This window comes from Hemitrygon akajei, chromosome 7 (genome assembly GCF_048418815.1).
Source record: "Hemitrygon akajei chromosome 7, sHemAka1.3, whole genome shotgun sequence".
NCBI lineage: Eukaryota > Metazoa > Chordata > Chondrichthyes > Myliobatiformes > Dasyatidae > Hemitrygon > Hemitrygon akajei.
The window spans coordinates 27,603,639-27,624,583 of record NC_133130.1 but is presented as its reverse complement, the minus strand read 5'-3'; the positions used below and the strand labels follow the sequence as shown (position 1 = coordinate 27,624,583).

The following is a 20,945-nucleotide window of genomic DNA, read 5'->3' as shown; positions in this document are numbered from 1 at the left end:
CTGAAAGAAATGTGGCAGGTGTGCAGTGCAGGCTCACCTATGTGCAGGCTATAATGGTGCCTCTGGGCTATGACACAAAGATAATCCCAAAGAAAATCTAATCATAGACAATGCTCCTGTTACACTGATGTGAATTAGACATGCATGTTCGGCACTAAATTGATAGCAAATGAATTTTACAAACTGCCAGCTGTAACAAAAGCAGGCCAGAGTTTGATAAAGCGGTAAAACACCATGCATCAATACTGGTGTAACAATGAATTATTGACAGCAAGCTGCCCAATATTCATAGAGAACTACTACATAGAAACAGACTCTTCGGTCCACCTAGATCTTACTGAACCATTAATCTGCTTAGTTCCATCGACCTGCACCTGGACCGCATCCCTCCTTTCCAAATTTCTCAAATGTTGAAACTGAACCTGCATCCACCACTCATTCAGCTCGTTCCACACTCTCACCGCTATCTGAGTGAAGAAGCTCCCCCCACATATTCCTCTTAAATATTTCACCCTTAACCCAACTCTTAGTTGGAGACCCACCCAACCTCAGTGCAAAAAGCCTGCTTGCATTTAGCCTATCTATACCCTCCCCCCTCCCCATAATTTTGTTTCCTCTCTATCAAATTTCCCCTTGTTGTCCTACACTCTAGGAAGTAAAGCCCTAACCTATTCAACCTTTCATTACAACTCAAGTCCTGGCAGCATTCTTGTAAATTTTATCTACACTTGTTCAATCTTTCCCGAGGGTAGCTGACCAGAACTGCATACTAAACTCCAAATTAGGCTTCAACATCTTATACAACTTAGCATCCCAGCTTGGAGTTGGAGTTATGAAGGCCAATGTGCCGAAGGCTCTCTTTACAACTCTATCTATCTGTGACAGCACTTTCAGGGAATTACAGATCTGTGTTCCCAGATCCCTCTTTTCTACAGCACTCCTCAGTGCCGTACCATGTATGCTGTATGATTTACCCTGGTTTGCCCTCCCAAAGTGCATCACCTTAGACTTGTCTGCATTAAATTCTACCTGCCAATTTTCAGCCCATTTTTCCAGCTGGTCCAGACACTGCTTTAAGCTTTGATAGCCTTCCTTGCTGCCCACTATGCCCCCAATCATGATGTGTCATCCACAATTATGCTGATCCAGTTTACTACATTATCATCAGGATTGTTGATATAGATGACAAACAATGAATCACTACTCACGGGCTTCCAGTCAGAGAGGCAACCATCTACTACCACCCTCTGGCTTCTCCCGTAAAACCAATGTTTAATCCAATTTGATACCTAATCCTAAATTCCAAGCAGCTGATCCTTCTTGACCAACCACCCATGCGGAACCTTGTCAAAGATCATAAGACCATATCCATACGACACAGGAGCAGAATTAAACTTTATTTTGTTAATGATTTTGTAGTTTCTTTTCAGAATTAATAATGGTCCTGCCGTGGCTATTTAGAGATGGTAAACTTGACTTTTCTTTACTGGTCCAACATCCCACTGATGTTCTCATTTCTCCTCTCCCCTTTCCTGCCCCTGAACTTCCTTCAAAAGTTTAACATGGATGAAATGTCATCTGTGGGAACAATGCACCATTTTCTGTCCACTTGGGTAATAGAACTTTCTTTATAAGATGCAACTAGATGAGTCATCTTTTCAAATTTATTGCTACATGTAACCAATTTTGATAGCATTAAGTATTAAGAAATTTTCAGAAGTACCTTGATCAAGTTCTGGAAAAGATAATTAATAGTAATTATTTCAATGGTCTAAAAGAGAATTTTCTGATGCTAAAGACCCATTGTTAGTTGCTGTAAATCTTGCCCAGTTCCTCCAACAAAATATTGCAAAAAATATATTTTTCCTCACAATAACAAAAATATTGACAAAAGAAAACTGCTGGAAGAACTCAGGGGGCCAGGCAGCATTTCTGCAGGGAAGTGACTAGACAGCACTCTGGGCCAAGACTAACTAAGTCTTGCCCTTTTTCCTCTAGAAAGAGAGAGTTCCTCAAACAGTTCAGTTTGCTCCAGATCACAGCACCTGTTGTCTTATGAGTCTCTGAAATGTTGACCAAGGAGGTCAACAAATATGAAAAGAGGAAAAAATTGGAATGTGTGGAGAATATTTCAAATCCCTAGGAGTTTCTAGGAACCTCTCCTTTCAGATTCAAATCTAGACCACTGATAAGTAATACTGACAATCCAATAGCTTTGAAAAGGATCAAAAAGGGCTACATGGTAGCATCGTGGTTAGTACAACACTTTACTGTGCTATCTGTGGGATCAGGGCTTGATTCCTGCCACTGCCTGCAAGAAGTTTGTACATTCTCCATGTGACCTCATGAGTTTCCTCCGGGTGCTCCATTTTCCTCTCACGTTCCTAAGATGTACAGGCTAGGGTTGGTGAGTAGTACGCATGCTATGTTGGTGTTGAAAGTGTGGCTGCCTAGCACAATCCTTGCTGACTTGATCTGATGCAAACGCCGCATTTCACTGCATGTTAGGGGTTGGAGCTTAGGAGGATTAATGGCGCCTAACGGCGACTCCTTTGCTTGCACCTTTGGCAACAGCTCTATTTCCATCTTTAATATCTCTATTTTTCCCTTTCAGGGTTCTTTTGAAGACCCTGACCTGGAGTTACACACTGACTGCAGGAATTGGACCCGCTCTTGGGGTTTGACAATTGGCCGTTGTTCGGCACACCAAGGGCTCGGCCTGCGAGCTTCACTTGCCTTCGGAGGACTGAGATTTTGTGGCTCTGGAGATGGGCGGATCGAAGGTCGGTGCCACGGCAGGAGGTCGGTGTGTCATCAGAGTCGGAAGATCTACGGCTGTGTGCCCAGAGACCCAAGATCTTTGGGCACAGAGCTTGGAAAATGTGATGCAAGGGACCTTTAATATCGTAAACCAGCGAGCTGTTTGTTATGTCTCCCCTCTCACTGTGAAACGGAGACACCTCTTTCTCCCTTATTAGGGAGGGGGAGCCTGTGGTATGTCAAATACTGGGTGAACAAGTAGTCTTTTGGGGTACCACATGTCTGTGTCTTTGCTCACGTTTGAGTGCTCAGTGGCGGGTGCTGATTTTTTTTGCCGGTGGGGGGGTTGTTGCTTGCTGCCGCTTACGCGCGGGAGGGGGGAGCTGGGGAGGGACTTTGGAGTTCTAACATTTAACTGTCATTCATTCTTTGGGGGCATTCCTCTGTTTTTTGTGGATGGTTGTGAAGAAAAAGCATTTCAGAATGTATATCGCATACATTTCTCTGACATTAAATGTACCTTTGAAATCTCTAAAACCTATGTTTGTGTGTACATATGACAAATAAAGCTAATCTTTAAAAAAAAGCTCTTTAAAACAAGAAACAATATACAGAAAAAGAACTGTCAACAACTTACCTGAAGTCTTACACCAATGCCCATATTTTTTAGAAATTCCTGCTGTGTAACCGGTCCTAAGGTGGCCACTTTGCCCCTTGTCATTTGCCGAAGGAAGCTGAAATCTACATCTGCTGTCAGGTCTGCCATTCCAGGTGCTGTGAGCACCTCATGCAGCTGATGTCCACGAAAAGCCTTTGTAAATGACATCAATTAGACGTTATTTTTAAAAACAAGCTTAACCAGCACCTGAGTCAGAGAAACAGACTATATGGCCCAACCAGTCCATGCCACTCATGGGCTAGTGCTGATGTCCTACATTCAGCCCATATCCCTTCTTTTAAAAAAAATTTTTAAATTAAATTTTCAAATAGGATATATAAGATAGAAAAGAATAGTGAATAATATCAACATCCCTTTAAGCCCTGCCCCCTCCATGTGTCTATCCAGTGCTTCTTAACCACCTCCACTGGCAGCTCATTCCATATACATACCACCCACTGTGTGAAGCAGTCCGCCCTCAGGTCCTTTCAAACTCTTTCCCCTCCCACCCTAAACCACCACCTTCAGAAAAATGTCACCCTTTCCAATTCACTGACACAGCAGCTGAAAGTCACCTCTACAATATGTTGTAGCCTAGCTGGGGCAAAACCTGATCTTTCCATCAATTGGAATTTATAGAGTTATACAGCACACAGAAACAAATCCTTCGGCTAAATTCTTTGGTCTAGTTTCTCAGTTCTTTGTTTTCCCCACTGCCTCCTTTCTTCAAACATACCAAACAAACAACACCTTACTGACCACCAAGTCTCTACCACAAGTTTAATGGAGACCACAATATGTCTGTCATAAACAAGTTTTTGTTTGCAGTCTGCACTAGTCTGGTGGCGCAGCAAACCACTGTTTAGCAGTGCACCATGCAAATTTGTGAACAGATGTGGCCAGCTACTACCAGCTGGAGGGGAACAAGAGCAGCAAGAGCAGGCAAGACAACAAGAACAGCAGCGTAAAAAATCTAGAGCAAAGTTGACTGTGAGGAGCTAGAAAAAGGCAAGGGTGAGGTGCCACTGGCAAGTCTGCCAGGCTTTTCCAATGAGTACACCCTTCTGGATGTGCTGTGAAAATTACTTCATCCAGAAAAATACTCACAAACTCTACTTCATCTAACCATTCCTTCGCAAACCATTCTTAAATCACTTGCACACTTGTAGGAATCCTTTAAGCAAGTACAGTGTATTAGCAATATTCTTCTGTTAGTGTGATTTGGTCAGATACTGCTAGTACTTACCTGACCACCAAGCTGGAACTGTTAATGATTTCAATGAATGGGAGCCCTGTATATGAGCAGAGTGTAGTCTACAAGTACTTACACTATGTGAATGTCTTCAATGGCCTCAAATACCCACGTCAGCTCTCCTAACTCTGATGGTTGAACAGATACAGAAAGTCTCTTCTTCTGGAGGAACGACCATCAATATCTCCCTAAAACAGCACTGAAAAATTACATATGTCCTGATGAACAGTCTTGGCCCAAAAGGTTGACTATACTTTTTTTTCCCAGAGATGCTGGCTGGACTGCTGAGTTCCTCCAGCATTTTCTGTGTGTGGCTTGGATAATTTCTCTTGTATATGTTAGCAGGTGTAGCCTGGAGTTACATTGATGTAGAAGGATCAAAGTTAAGATGACAATGTCCTCAATAACAGTCCAGGCACACATGTAAGCCGGCACGGTCACAAATCTTCAGCAACATCCTTTCAGAAGTACACCCTATCCTCGTTATACGCGGGGGATACATTCCTCGCAGTCGACACATAATGTGAAATCGCATAATAAGAATAATTATTTAAATGGAGAAAATAGGGATGCGTTCCAGAGGGCTTTCTAAATATGTTTTATCTGTAATTGGTTCACATTTTCATACCAACACAAGAGCAGTACCACAAGGCAACATTCAAATTATATTTCATCAATTTAAGGTAATATTCAACATAATAAATCATAGAAAGTTAACATACTAGGGTGCACAGTACTCACCAACAGTGGCAGGTGTGTTCGCTCTGGGAATTGAGTGGTGGTTGTGGTGCCGGGCAGCTGTACTAGGATAAGGTGGATGGTTGTGGTCATCAGGATCATCAAGGACAGCAAGGGGTGAAGGAAGGTTCACAGAACTCTTAGAACTGCCGGCTGCAGGAGATGACACCAGTTGGAAGAAAGTGCTGAGGGTTATTTGCTTGGCAGCATTTTGTTTTTCAGCATAAATTTGCTTGTAGGGAAGAAGGGTTGACGGCAGAGAACGACTGAAATGCTGACTCCGTTCTAAACTTGGGTCCCTGTCCATCGCCATTTGTGCCAAGTGTTCCGACTTCCACCATTCCCTCACCGTTGGTAAACTCCCGGGATTTTCAAAATTGTCTGCTGCTTGCAGCATCTGAGAGATAGTTCGCCATTAAAAAAAAAGCCTTGGATATGGATCACACCTTGTTCGAGTGGTTGAATCAGCGATGTTATGGTAGAACGCACTATTATGTTAGGATGAATGCTGTCCAAATGTTTAGGATGGGCTGGTGCATTGTCAAGCAACAAAAGAACTTTAAAGGCAAGATCCTGTTCCCGGCAGTAGCATCCCAGAGCTGTGTTACCTTCACCTGATGCCGTGCTGTTCATAATTTCCAACTTTTATCCCCCAAGTGTTAAAGCGGTTAACTGCCACTCAGCTGATGGCCCAGGACATGGCATCGGACGCTTAGGAGGCATAGTTAAATATTTCAAGCACAAAATCACTGCACCGTAGGTAAAACCAACAAAAGTTTAAGAGTGCAAGATCACACATCCACACCTTGCCAAAACCAAGGAGAGACTGGTGGGAGTGAGATTGCGAGGCGCGTGCACCTGACTTGTATTGGTGGGAAAGCGATGCTTCTCATCCCAAAACTGAGACTGTGAGTTGTGCGCACTTGACTTGTATCGGCGGGAAGGCAGTGCTCCTTGCATAACTGTGAGTTTTGGATGCATATAAGGAGATGTTGGTAGAAATAGGTTCCTCACATAACTGTGAATCCGCATTGTCTGAAGATGCAAATAATGAGGATAGGGTGTATTGCCTGCAAAGATATTACTCCTCCAAGAAGTCTAGCAAACAAAGTTCTCCGTAAATTCAACGTGAATGAGGTCCTCCTTAAGGAGCCTTCTTCTGTCTCAATGTGATCCCAACAGGTAATCTTAGTTACATGTCATTTAGAGAGGCAAGTCAAAACAAATCTCCACAAATTTCGTTTGTGAGAAACTGTTTAAGATGCAACAAGATGCAGCCTTTAGCTCTATGCTATGTGCAGAGTGATGTGGTGTAGAGTTACTAGGAATTTTAATTTTTTTAAAAATTATCATTTTCATGGCCAGCATTTATTGCCCTAAATGCAGTGCTTCTGATGAAGTTACTCCCACCATGCTGTTGGGTTGACAGTTGCTGGATTTGGGTCCAGCAATCAAGGTAACTGATGTATTTCCAAATCAGGATAGTGTGGATTTGGAGGGGAATAAGCTGAAGACAATATTCCCTGCTTCCGAATCCTGTGTCCTTCTGAGCAAATGTACCTCTCACTGCTACGGGTGGAAGTTCCCACTTGCTTCAAAAAGGCAGCAATTATACCAGTGCCTAAGAAGAACAATGTGAGCTGCCCTAATGACTATTGCCCGGTAGCACTCACATCGACAGTGACAAAATGCTTCGAGAGGTTGGTCATGACTGAACTGAACTCCTGCCTCAGCAAGGACCTGGACCCATTGCAATTTGCCTATTGCCACAATAGGTCAATGGCAGACGCAATCTCAATGATTGTTCAAGTTGTCTGGCTCTGACTAAACAGACTTAGGCGTAAGCAAGCTTGGGCAATCACAGTAGGTACCAACAACATGGTTAGGAAAAGGGAGGAGGTCCTGAAGAGAGGATATAGGAGTTAGGCAGAAACCAACTCCTACAGGGTAGTAATCTCTGGAATGCTGCCAGTGCTACGTGTCAGTAAGGGTAAGACTAGGGTGATTTGGTAGGCAAATTCATGACTGAAGAATTGGTGCAGGGGGTAGGATTTCAGTTTTCTGGATCATTGGGATCTCTTCTTGGGAAAGTAAGACCTATTCAAAAATCCTTGCAGGCAAGTTTGCGAGAGCTGTTGAGGAGGGTTTAAACTAATTTGGCAGGGGGATGAGAAGCAGAATGATGCAGCTGAGGGTGGGCCAGTTAGTGTACAATTAGATGCAGTGTGCAGTGAGACTGTGAGGAAGGGCAGGCAGATGATAGGGCAAAATTGCAGTCAGTGGGATGAGTTAAAGTGTAACAGAGGACCAAGAGCAAAAAAGGTAATGAATATAGGAATACGTTTGAAAGCACGCAGTATACGGAATAAGGTAGATGATCTTGAAGCGCAGTTAGAGATTGGCAGGTATAAATTTGTGGGCATCTCCAAGTCATGGATGAAAGAAAATTATAGTTGTGAGCTTAACATCCAAGGATACGCAGGTAGGTAGGCAGAGGGGGGTGAGGTGGCTCAACTGGCAAAAAATGAAATCAAATTCTTGCAAAGAGGTGACGTTGAAGATGTTGAATCCTTGTGGGTTGAGTAAAGACACTACAAGATTTTGAAAACCCTTATGGGAATTATATACAGGGCTCTGAAAAGTAGCCAGGATGTGGGCTACAATAGGAGGTAGAAAAGACACGTAAAATGCGATGTTGTGATAATCATGGGGGATTTCAATATGTAGGTAGATTGTGAAAATCTGGTTGATGTTGGATCCCAAGAGAAGGGATTTGTACAATGGCTACAAGATGGTTTTTTAGAGAAGCTTGTGGTTGAGCCCACTAGGAAATGAGCAATTCTGGATTGGGTGTTACGTAATGACCCAGATTTGATTAGGAAGCTTGAGGTAAAGGAACCTTTAGGAGTGATCAATGATAGAATTCACCCTACAGTTTGAGAATGAGAAGTTACAATAGTATGCATCCGTGTTACAGTGGATCATGTAGTGCTTGGGAAGCGGAAAAGTTCCAAGGTTCAGAGAGGTAATAAATCAGCCATAATAGAATGGCAGAGCAAACTTGATAAGCCAAATGGCCTAATTCTGCTCCTAGGTCTTATGGTCTAAAAGCACCAACACAGAAAATGCTGGAGAATTCAGCAAGTCAAACAGCATCTATGGAGGAGAATAAACAGTTAACATTTCGGGCCAAGACCATTCATCAGGACTGGAAAGGAAGGGGGCAGGAGTCAGAATTAAAAGGTGGGGGGAGGGGAAAGAGTACAAGCTAACAAATGATAGCTGAGACCAGGTAACGCAGAAGGTGAGTGGGTGGTATCGGAGATGGTGGACCATGCAGTGAGGAAAGGAACCAGGGGAGGTGATGGGCAGGTGAAGAGAAGGGAAGGAAAGAAGGTAACAAGAATGAGAATGGAAAAGGAGATGAGGAGGGAGTAAGAGAAGAAATCTATGAGTAATATCACATTATATTGATGTTAACGATGAAATTTCAAAGGAATAACTTTAGACTGGTGCTTTTAATCCATCATATTTTGTTAATTTATATTAATTCAATTCTAAATGCTCAAATGGCTAAAAACTTTCACAATCACAAAATGACTGCCATAAAACCACGAGATAGGAGCAGAATTAAGCTTTTTGGCTCTTAGATCATAGCTGATCCAATTTTCCTCTCAGCCCCAATCTCTTGCCTTTCCCCTGTATCCCTTCATGCTCTGACCAATCAAGAATCTATCAACCTCTGCCTTAAATGTATATAAAGAAATGACCTCCACAGCTGCCTGTGGCAAATAATTCCCCAGATTCACCACTCTAGAGAAATTCCTCCTCATCTCCATTCTAAAATGACACCCCTCTATTTTGAGGGTGTGTCCTCTGGTCTTATGACTCTCCCCAACATCCTCTCCACATCCACTCTATCAAGGCCCATCACCATTTGATAGGTTTCAGTGAGGTCACCCCTCATTCTTCTAAATTCCAGTGAATATAGGCCCAGAGTCATCAAGCGCTCTTCATATGACAAGTCATTTAATCCTGGAATAATTTTTGTGAACATCCTTTGAACCCTCTCTAGTTTCAGTACATTCTTTCTAAGATAAGGAGCCCAAAACTGCTCACAATACCCCAAGTAATGCCTCACCAGTGCTTTGTAAAGTCTCAACATTACATCCATGAAAAACAATAATAATTACCAGTCTGTGATTTAATAAGTTTTTTCACGATCCTTACCACTTCAAAGCAATTTGTAAATAACAACATTTTTTCAAAAAAAAAAACAATTTTTGGAATCTCCAAGCAAAAGTAGGTCAAATCTTCTTTTGAATAAAAAGACAAACAAAGCTATTGCCAAGAGTAGATTTCATTCATGAGTGAAATGCCTACTGAAAACACTGTAGTTAGCCTGAGGGAGTATTGCAAAACATTTTAATAACTAAATGGGCTAAGTCAAAGGGAAAATTAGTCAAACATAACAATGACATTGTTATGTTAGACTTTGTTATGACATTGACAGTCTGAGGTATCCACCTGCTCTAAACAAGCTTCAATTATGCCAGTGTCCAAGAAGAAAACAGCAATCTGCCTCAATGGCTATCGTCCAGTAGCACTTAAATCCACTGTGATGAAGTGCTATGAAAGGTTGTTGATGAAACATATCAACTCCTGCCTGAGAAGTGACTTGGATCCACTCCAATTTGCCTCATGGCAAAACAGGCCACCAGCAGATGCCATTTCATTGGCTCTTCACTCAACCCTGGAACATCTGGATAGTAAAGATGCATATACCAGTATGCTCTTTATCGACTGTATCTCAGCATTCGATACTATTGTCACCTCAAGACTAATAATAATTACTAATAAGCTTCAAGACCTCGGCCTCAATACCTCCTTATGCATTTGGATCCTCGTTCCCCTCAGTTGCAGATCTCAAGTCAATTTGAATTTGCAACACCATCTACTCCACAATCTTCATCAGCACAGATGCACCACAAGGTTGTGTTCTTTATGCAACTACCCTCCCACCCGCCCAGTCTACTCACTTTATATTTATGACTGTGAAGCTGATTGCAGCTCCAATACCATACTAAGTTTGCTGATGACATCACTGCTGGTGACGTAATCAAAGTGGTGACGTATCAGCATATAGCAAGGAGACTGAAAATCAACAACAACTTCTCACTCAATGTCAGCAAGGTCAAGGAGCTGATTATTGACTTCAGGAGGAAACCAGAGGTCCATGAGCCAGTCCTCATTGGGGAACCGAGCTGGTGAGGGTCAGCAGGTTTAAATTCCTCAGTTATCATTTCAGAGGATCTGTCTAGGGCCCAGCTCGTAACTGTAATTATGACAAGTCACATCTCTACTTCCTTAGAAGTTTTTGAAGGTTCCACATGACACCTGAAACTTTGACAAACTTCTATAGATGTGCAGAGTATATTGACCGGTTGCATCTCGGCCTGGCATGAAAACGCCACTGCTCTTGAACAGAAAATCCTACAAAAAGTAATAGATACTGCCCTGTCCATCTTGAGTAAAGCCCTCCCACCATTGAGCACACCCACACAGAGTGCTGTTGCAGGAAAGCAGCTTTCATCAAGGACCCTACCACCCAGGTTATGCTCTCTTCTCACTGCTGCTATCAGGAAGGTGGTATAGGAGCCTCAGGACCCACACACCACTAGGTTCAGGAAAGTTATTACCCCACAACAATCAGGCTCTTCTTGAACCACTCAACTTCACTCGCCCCACCACTGAACTGTTCCCATAACCTCCAGACTCACTCTCAAGGATCCTTCATCTCATGTTCTCCATATTTATTGCTTATTTATTTACTATTAGTATTTCTTTTTTTCTTCTGTATTTGCACAGTTTGTTGTCTATTGCATATTGTTATCATCCAGTAGCATTCACATCTATGGTGATGAAATGCTTCGAGAGGCTGGTCATGGCTAGAATCAACACCTGTCTTAGAAAGGACCTGGACCCACTGCAATGTGCCTATTGCCACAATAGGTCTATAAGCAGGCACAATCCCAATGGCTCTCCACGCAGCCTTGGATCACCTGGACAATGTAAATACCCATGTCAGGATGCTGTTTATTGATTATAGCTCAGCATTTAACCACCATCATTCTTACAGTCCTGATCGAAAAGCTACAGAACCGAGGCCTCTGTACCTCCCCCTGCAACTGGATCCTCTGCTTCCTAACCAGAAGATCACAATATGTGCTGATTGGAAGTAACATCTCCACCTTGCTGACAATTAACACTGGCACTCCACAGGGACGTGTACTTAACCCCCTCCCCCCCACCCCCCCCAAGCTCTACTCTCTCTACACCCATGACTGTGTGGCTACGCATAGATCTAATGCCATCTATAAATTTACTGATGATACAATCATTGTTGGCAAAATTTCAGATGATGACAAAAGGGTGTACAGAAGTGAGATATACCAGTTAGATGAGTGGTGTTGCAGTAACAACCTTGCACTCAACATCATTACGACCAAAGAGCTGGTTATGGACTTTCATTAGGAGTTTGAGGCGATTTGGTTTGTCAACTAAAACACTTGAAAACTTCTACAAATATACCACAAAGAGCATTCTGACTGGCTGCATCACCATCTGGTATGGGGGGGGGCGCTGTTGCACAAGATTGAAGCAAGTTGCAGAAACTTGTAAAATTACTCAGCTCCATCATGGGGACCAGCCTCCGGAGTATCTAAGACATCTTCAAAGAGCGGTGCCTTAGGAAGGTGGTGTCCATCATTAAGGATTCCCCCACCACCCAGGACTTGCTCCCTTCTCATTGGTAGCATCGGAAGGAGGTATAGAGGCGTGAAGGCACACACTCAGCAATTCAGGAACAGCTTCTTCCCCTCGTTCTGTCAATTTCTAAATGGACATTGAATCCTTGAACACTACCTGACTACATTTTTATTTCTGTTATTTTGCATTATTTATTTTAATTTAACTATTTAATAAACATACATATACTTAATGTAACTCAGTTTTTTCCTATATTTATCATGTATTTCATTGTACTACTGCTGTAAAGTTAACAAATTTCATGACATATGTCAGTGATATTAAATCTGATTCTGATTGTTGTTTGACCTGTTGGGCGTTGTCTTTCATCGATTCTATTATGTTTCTTGGATTTACTGAGTACACCCTTAAGAAAATGAATCTCACAGTTGTTTAGAAACACAAAATGCTGGCAGAACTCAGCAGGCCAGACAGCATCTATGGGGGGGGAGGTAGTGACGACGTTTCGGGCCGAAACACTTCATCAGGAGGGTTTCGGCCCGAAACGTTGTCACTACCTCCCCACATAGATGCTGTCTGGCCTGCTGAGTTCTGCCAGCATTTTGTGTTTTTATTTATTTCCAGCATCTGCAGATTCACTCGTGTTGCCTTTGAATTCACAATTGTTTAGGGTGGTGTATATGTACTTTGATAGTAAATTTACTTTGAAATTTCACTCTAAATGAAGATTAAAATATATTTTAAAATATTTAAGACATATCACAAACCATTCACCTAGGCATCAGTATTAATCCTTCCACAGAGTGGATCTGGGGAATCTGAAGAAATAAACAGGAAACATGGCCCCAAGGTAACATGTTGTAATGTTCTGCCAGCTCAGAACTTAAGCTGCTAAACAGAGGGGAAACAATTACCTTTGGAAGGCAAATATTAATTTTAAAGGACACAGCCAAAGGAGGTCAGGAATGCAGGAACACACACACTGGCAGACACAGGTGTGCACACACATCTTAGCAGCAGTCTTGCTGCAGTGGTGCCAGATTACTATTCAAGTAAGACTTGAAGAATAATTCCATCTGTATTCTTTGAAGGACAAGGTCCCATGGTACTATGCGAAGGATAAATATTGTCCTGGTCTTGGACAACATTTATCCCTCAGCTAAACAATTTGTTGTTATTTTGATGCTTTTCATGAAATCTTGCTTTTTTATATATAAAACTAACTTTAAAGGGAATTTCACATACCATATATCAAAACTTAAGTCATAATTTATCCAGTGAGTTAAATACAGTTGAGATCCGCATGCACGGATTCAACCTACCACAGATCAGGAAAACCCAGAAGTTCTCTCTCCAGCACTTGTTGTTTGAGTATGTACAGACTTTTTTTTCCTGTCATTATTCCCTAAACATTACAGTATAACAGGTTAAATAAGGTCCGGAGCTGCGCCGGGTCCTAAAGTCCACCGCACTGAGATAGGTTAAATAAGGGACTTGAGCATCCATGTTTTTTAGTATCCGCGGGGGGGTCCCAGAACCAATCCCCTGCGGATAAGGAGGGCTGACTGTATGTATAATATGTTGTGTTCAGGCTTACATTTAATCATCTTAAAATAAATTATTTTAAAATTATCTGTATCAAAGTAGCTTCTGTATTGTTTAAAAATTATTTGAATACTCTTTAATGAGCTATGATCAGAATTCTGTGCTGGTGTGCTGATCATTTAGATCATAATCCTATGTTCCAAAAATTCTTTGGCAATTATCACTGATTCCTTTCAAAGGTGATGTTTAAAAACATGTAGATGAACAGTAGCGCTGAGCATAAGATTAATTTAATTCTCTGTTTTTGTTTGAATTCTCTAGAAACAATGTCAGAATGTGATAAAACACACAACTCAAAATTGCTTACAGTATTATTACTCAGACTAGCAAAAAGCATTGTCAAATATCTAGGGATAATTAAATGGGAGAACCATACTCAAGACCTACTAAGAAGATACTTCACTAAACTTACTCTAAATGTGTCAGTCTTTGTTCCGTTATGGCCATAGTCAGCTATTAGTGCTGCTCCACCATCTTCAGCAATTCGACTAGCTAGGCTATGGATGATGACACCAGCCTCAGGGCAGATCTCCAGGTGGTTTCGTTTATCATCCATCTGTTTGAAAAGTTAAAGACTTCAACTATTGAAATAAACAGCAAAAGTAAAATACACCAAGTAGTAAAACCACATTTAACTTTTAAGGCATAATTTAAAAAAATTATAAATCCATCTATTGAAAATACCAATTAGATACAACTGATCAAAATTGTATAATTGATTGCCCCATGCAATGACACGAGAAATTAAAAGAGTTCCGTAACCTGTATTATATAGTGAATTCTGGCTAATTAGGCCGTCAGTTAATTGGGGCAGCCGCTTATTTAGGACAACTCTTAAAGAACAAATGTTAATCAAGAAAACAGCCGGAATTCCCTTCATTTATTTGGGACACTATGTCGCATAATTGGGATCGGGACTGTTGCCGAATGGATTCTAACTAGCGTCAGTTGTGTGCTGATGTGAAAGTGGGAATGAGAATAGGAACGAGAGTTGAAACAGCACGCAATCCAGAGGACTCATGTGGCCTCCTCTACAAATGTGACAACTCTGAATAAAGAACTCTCAAATAAAGAAAATGCTGAATTGCAATTTTGCATTTAGCCACATTAAATAAGCAGATACAAAACAAAGTTGGTTAGATTTTCACTTCTTTTGTCTTCCTGTGTGATATTATGAAGCTATTACACTGCACTTCATCGGTTTTTTTAAAATCTTGTCCAACAGGCTCTCCCCACTATTTTGCCCAACTTTGGGAAAAGTAAATCCAGCTTAAAAGCAGAGGGTATTCTCCCCCCTGTATTTTTAAAAATCTAAACTAAATTCATTGCAGCAATACAATTTAAAATTCACCTGAATTAACGTTTTTGAAGCAAAAGTGGCAGAGGGTGCCAGGACAAACCGAAGCTTTTCTGGTGAATGTGGTTCAATGTCAATCAGTATTTCACGCCATCCCTGCTTGGTTTTCTGTAAAGTTAACAGCACAAAATCAAAATGACCAGTTAAAAAAAACCTATACTAACCATATTTTATTTCATATCAATAAGATAATGTTATATCAGACCATATGAGCAGAGTTAGTCACCTTCTGAACTCTGGAAACTTTACCAATGGCTAATGATGAAGCAAATATCCCTGCAAGGACCTTCGCAATTTCCTCGTCTCCCACAAAAGCCGAGAATGCTCTTGGTGAGGCCCTTCGGATTTATCCATCTTAATTTGCTATAAAGCTGTTAGAATCTTGTACCTGGTAATTTGAATATTTTCCAAAACATCTCTACTCATTTCCCTTAACTCTTAAACGACCATGATTTTCTCTTAGTAAGCGCAAAGGAGAAATATTAGTTGAATATCCAACCCATCTCCTGCGGTTTGAGACGAAGGTAGCCCCGCTGATATCTAATGGCACCCGCTTTCTCTCCAACTTCCTTTGTACTCTGAATATAGCTATTAAACCTCTTTGGATTCTCCTTAATCCTATCTGCTGGATCTATCTTATAAAGAATAAGATCAGTCTCATACTAAGATTGGCATCGAATGGTTAGGAGGAGAAAATAGGCTCCTTTCATTTTCAAGATGAATGTTCCAACACATCGATTTTGTGTTTATAAATATTAACTGTTTAACTGGTCTATTTGCATGCCCTGTGGCAAAACAGATCAAGAGGAACGAAAAGAGAAACAGAAATTGCAAAACAAAACCGCTCGGTTTACCTGAAACTTGTGGATTGGAAGCACATCAAAGAATTCATGTGCAAGATAAAAGCCAAAACCTGAAAATGGAAATGTCATTTGTAAAAGTTATTGTGATCATTCCAGTTGTGAAATGGTTGAAAATTTCATTTAAAGTATCTAATTACAACTAAACACATCTTTTGCACATCTTCCATTCCAGGTAATGATACATGAAGTTCAAAGAAATATGGGCACAATTATGTTGGAAAATTAGGTACACAAATTCCATCTGAGTCATCAACTAAACAGGGTTAGAAGTGGAATAAGCAACAACTGAGGCCTGAACAAACAATTTTATAAAGAATTAGGGTGCATTTCACACTAAAATCTGAAACTCAAAAAAAGTAGAACTGAAACCAAATCAGCAAAAAAAAACAAAGCTTTTGCTTAAAGAATGTCCCACTCAATAAGTTATATTAATGTTACACTTCCTGCAACATGCCTCCTGCCTTCTATCACAATGCGACTTTCTATTTTAGCCTTTTCTTAGATTTCCCTTCTCAGTTAAGGAGGAGATAATCTCACCTTTTGGTACATCCTGTAAATCCTTGTACCAGGCAATTGGAAGCCCTGTCTTGGTAACTCCTGCCTTATAAACTTCAGCACTGGGATCATGTAATAAGCTGTGCTCCCCTTCAGTTAAAATCCGTGCTTGAGTTTCACTGAGCTTTGGACTCACTTCAACCAAGTGTATAGAAATCTCACATGTCCTCAATACCGAACTGAGTTGGCTGAAGACCTAATTACCACCAAAAGGAAAAAGTACAAACAAGTATTAACTATTAAATTTGGTGCAGTTGAGGAAGAGTGTGATTAGAAAAAAAAAGGCAGTTTAAAATGCTTGACATGCTGTGCAAGATGGCATTACACGCCCAAGGCTGAGATTGCTCTTTTATAATATAGATTCCATTCTTCGATTTTTAATCTTCACTGTTTAACTTATTATTGTTTCTTGTTTCAAATATAGTTTCCTTAAGTGGTGACAATGAGGGGGGACAGTGAAGAAGGCATATGACATTCTTGCCTTCTAGGTTGGTCACTATATATAAAAGTTGGGACATTTTACAAGTTACTAGTTATTCCACATTAATGCATAGTTCAGATCACCACACTGGAGAGAATACAGAGGACATTCCCCTGGATGTTGCCTTGATTGGAGGTCTTTAGTTTTAGAATGAGATTGGTTAATTAAGTGTGGATCAAAGAAAACTCAGCAATAATCTAATAGAGTTATATGAAATTATAAGAGGCATAAATAAAGTTCCAAGTTCAAAATAAATTTATTATTGAAGTACATATGTGTCACCACATACAACCCTGAGATTCATTTTCTTGCGGGCATACTAAATAAAGACATAATATAATAATAATCATAATATAATCAATGAAAGACCACATCAACTTGGGTGTTCAACCAGTGTGCAAAAGACTGAAACTGTATTTACTAAACAAAAGAAATAATAATAAATAAGCAATAAGTATTGAGAAAGTGAGATGAAGAGTCCTTGAAAGTGAGTATGTAGATGTATGTATGAAAGTGAGAGGGGCAGATAGTCAGAAATTCCACTTGCACCCCATGGCAGCGATATGAAAAACTAGAGCGCATGGGTAAGGTGAGAAGAAAGACTTCTAAAGGAAAAGCAGTTTTGTTTTAATTTTACACACACACACGTCATATGAGATAGTGGAGTCAAGTATTCAAGTACAATTAACTACATTTAAGAGACATTTAGACAAGGCACTTAAATAAATACATAAATAAAATATAGAAGAATATAGATCCAATGTGGGCAAATGGAATTAGTATAGACAGGCAGTAAAGTTGACATGGACATGGTAGGCTGACAGATCCGTTTCTGTGCCGTACTGCTCTGTGTCTGACTCCACGATGCCTGTATTCTCACAAAACATGGAAATCCTTTGTGATTTCACCAGAGTCAACAAACTCCTTAATTTGCACAGGGTATAGAAAATTATTTGCTGATATCCATTCATTCTCTTGGTAACTGCAACCATTAAGAATCACTACAAGATGAAGCATGCTGAGAAGCATTTAATGGACAGATCGGGCAACGTATGTGATGTCATCATGGAGTGCTGATGGTGAACTAAAGCAAATGAAAGCATAATCAAATACGATTAACATAGTAATTCAGGGTTGAGAATGTTTGATGTGACAGTGGATTGAACAATTTTTCTTTGAGATAACTGAAGGGCAGTATCAGTTCATGACATTGTGTCTATCTGTTTGCTTAAGAATTTCAATGTCATAAGAACATCAGAAACAGGAGCAGGAGTCGGCCATCTGGCCCATTGAGCCTGCTCTGCCATTCAATAAGAGCATGGCTGATCTGGAAATGGACTCATCCCCACCTACCTGCCTTTTCACCATAACCCTTAATTCCCCTAATATGCAAAAAGAGAGTCATAGAGAAGACATGGAGTCAGAAGTATGGCACAGAAACAGGCCCTACAGCACATCTAGCCCATGCTGAAACTATTTAAGCTGCTTGCTCCCATCAACCTACACCAGGACCATAGACCTCCATACCCCTGCCATCCGTGTATCTACCCAAACGTCTCTTAAACATTGAAATCAAGCTCACATGCACCACTTGTGCTGGCAGCTCATCCCACACTCTCATGACCCTCGAAGTGAAGAAGTTTCCCTCACGTGACCCTTAAACTTCTCACCTTTCACCCTTAACCCATAAACTCAGGTTGTAGTCCCACCCAACCTCAGTGGAAAAAGCCTGCTTGCACTTACCCTATCTATACCACTCATAATTTTTTTTATACACCTATCAAATCTCCTCTCAATCTTCTACATTCTACAGAATAAAGTCCTAACTTATTCAATCTTTTCTTATAACTCAGGTCCTCCATACCTGGCAACATCCCTATAAATTTTCTCTGTAGCCTTTCAGCCTTGTTTACATCTTTCCTGTAGGCAGGTGACCAAAACTGCACACAATACTCCAAATTAGGCCTCACCAACGTCTTGTATAACTTCAACATAACGTCCCGTCCCCTATACTCAATACACTTATTTATGAAGGCCAATGTGCCAAACGCTCGCTTTATGACTGTACTACCTATGACACCACTTTCAATGAATTATGGACCTGTATTTAGGAATGAAAGGGTTACTGTATGAGGAACATCTGGCAGCTCTTGGGCTGTATTCCCTGTAGTTCAGGAGAACGAGGGGGGATCTCATAGAAACATTCCGAATGTTAAAAGGACTGAACAGATTAGATATGGCCAAGTTATTTCCCATGGGTTAGAGATTCTAGGACAAGAGGGCACAATTTCAGGATTGAAGGTCGTCCATTTAGAACCAAGATGCGGAGAAATTACTTTAGTTAGAGGGTGGTGAATCTATGGAATTTGTTGCCACAAGCGGCTGTGGAGGCCAAGTCATTGGGTCTATTTAAGGCAGAGATAGATAGGTTCTTGATTAGCCAGGGCACCAAAGGGTATGGGGTTCACTTTTGAAGGCCTCTCACTTACCAAATACACCTTTGCCATAAAACAGCCTGTACCAATCCACTCTTGCCAGATCATTTCTGATAGCATCAAAATTACCTTTCTCTCATTTAGAATCTCAACCCACGGACCAAACCCATCTTGCTGCATACTTACTTTGAAACTAATGGCATTGTGGTCACTGGATGCAAAGTGTTCCCCTACACAAACTTCTGTCTCCTGCACTGTCTCGTTCCCTAATAGCAAATCCAGTACTGCATGCTTGTTGGGACTTCTCCATACTGACGAAGGAAACCTTCTTGAACACATTTGACAAACTATGCCATCTAGTCCTTTTACAGTATAGGGGTTCCAGTTCACATGTGGAAAGTTAAAATCACCTACTATAACAACCTCGTGCTTCTGGCAACCGTCTGTGATTTCTTTACAAATTTGTTCTTCTAAATCCCTCAGACTGCTAGGTGGTCTGTAATATAGCCCCATTAATATGCTCATACCTTCCTTATTTCTCAGTTCCACCCATATCACCTCATTAGACGAGTTCTCCAGTTTGTCCCAACAGAACATTACAATGACATTTTCCCTGAGTAGTAATGCCATCCCTCCTCCTTTTAATCCCTCACGCTGTCACATCTGAAACAATGAAACTCCAGAATATTGAACTGTCAGTGTCGTTGCTCCTGCAACCAATTCTCAGTAATAGCTACAGTGTCATAATTTCAGGCGTTGAACCATGCCCTGAGCTCATCCAGCTTTCCTATGATACTACTCGTGTTGATTTCTGAATTTGTCTGCAGTCTTACCAACATCTGTCTCTGCAACCTCTTCACTAACTGTTCTGGTACTCCGGTTCCCATCCCCCTGCAAATTTAGTTTAAACCCCATAGTGCAGCATTAACAATCCTTCCCACTAGGATATTAATCCCCCTCTAGTTCTCGTGCAAACCATTTCGTCTGTACAGGTCCCACCTTCCCTAGAAAGGAGCTCAATGATTTAGAATCTGATGCCCTCCCTCCTACACCAACTCCTTTGCCACATATTAAACTATATGATCTTCCTAGTTCTGGCCTCACTAGCACATGGCACGGGTAGCAATCCTGAGATCATAACCCTGGAGGTCTTGCCCTTTAACTTAGCACCCAAATCCCTTAACAGAACCTCACCATTCATCCTACCCATGCCATTGGTACCTACATGGACCATGACCTCTGGCTGTTCATCCTCTCTTTGAAGAATGCTGCAGACTCGATCAGAGATGCCCTGGACCCAGGCACCCGGGAGGCAACATACTATCTGAGAATTTTGTTCTCCCCCACAGAACCTCCTTTCTGTTCCCCTAACCAATGATTCCCCTGTTACAACAATGTGCCTCTTCTCCCCCTTCATTTCTGAGTCACAGAGCCATACTCCATTCCAAAGACCCAACTGCTATGACTTTCCAT

The 20,945-nt window shown here is 41.2% G+C and overlaps 1 protein-coding gene across 2 annotated transcripts in view; it reads right to left on the bottom strand.

Moving 5' to 3' along the window:
• Window positions 1–20,945, bottom strand: part of ndufaf7 (NADH:ubiquinone oxidoreductase complex assembly factor 7) — a 41,008-nt gene that overhangs the window by 8,871 nt on the left and 11,192 nt on the right. For both annotated transcript variants that reach the window (XM_073050553.1, XM_073050554.1), the window contains exons 5-9: window positions 16,539–16,752; window positions 15,993–16,051; window positions 15,133–15,246; window positions 14,194–14,337; window positions 3,398–3,571 (exon numbers count right to left, since the gene is read on the bottom strand). In XM_073050553.1, coding sequence (XP_072906654.1) covers window positions 3,398–3,571; window positions 14,194–14,337; window positions 15,133–15,246; window positions 15,993–16,051; window positions 16,539–16,752 — 705 coding nt within the window. The remainder of the gene's footprint in view (window positions 1–3,397; window positions 3,572–14,193; window positions 14,338–15,132; window positions 15,247–15,992; window positions 16,052–16,538; window positions 16,753–20,945) is intronic.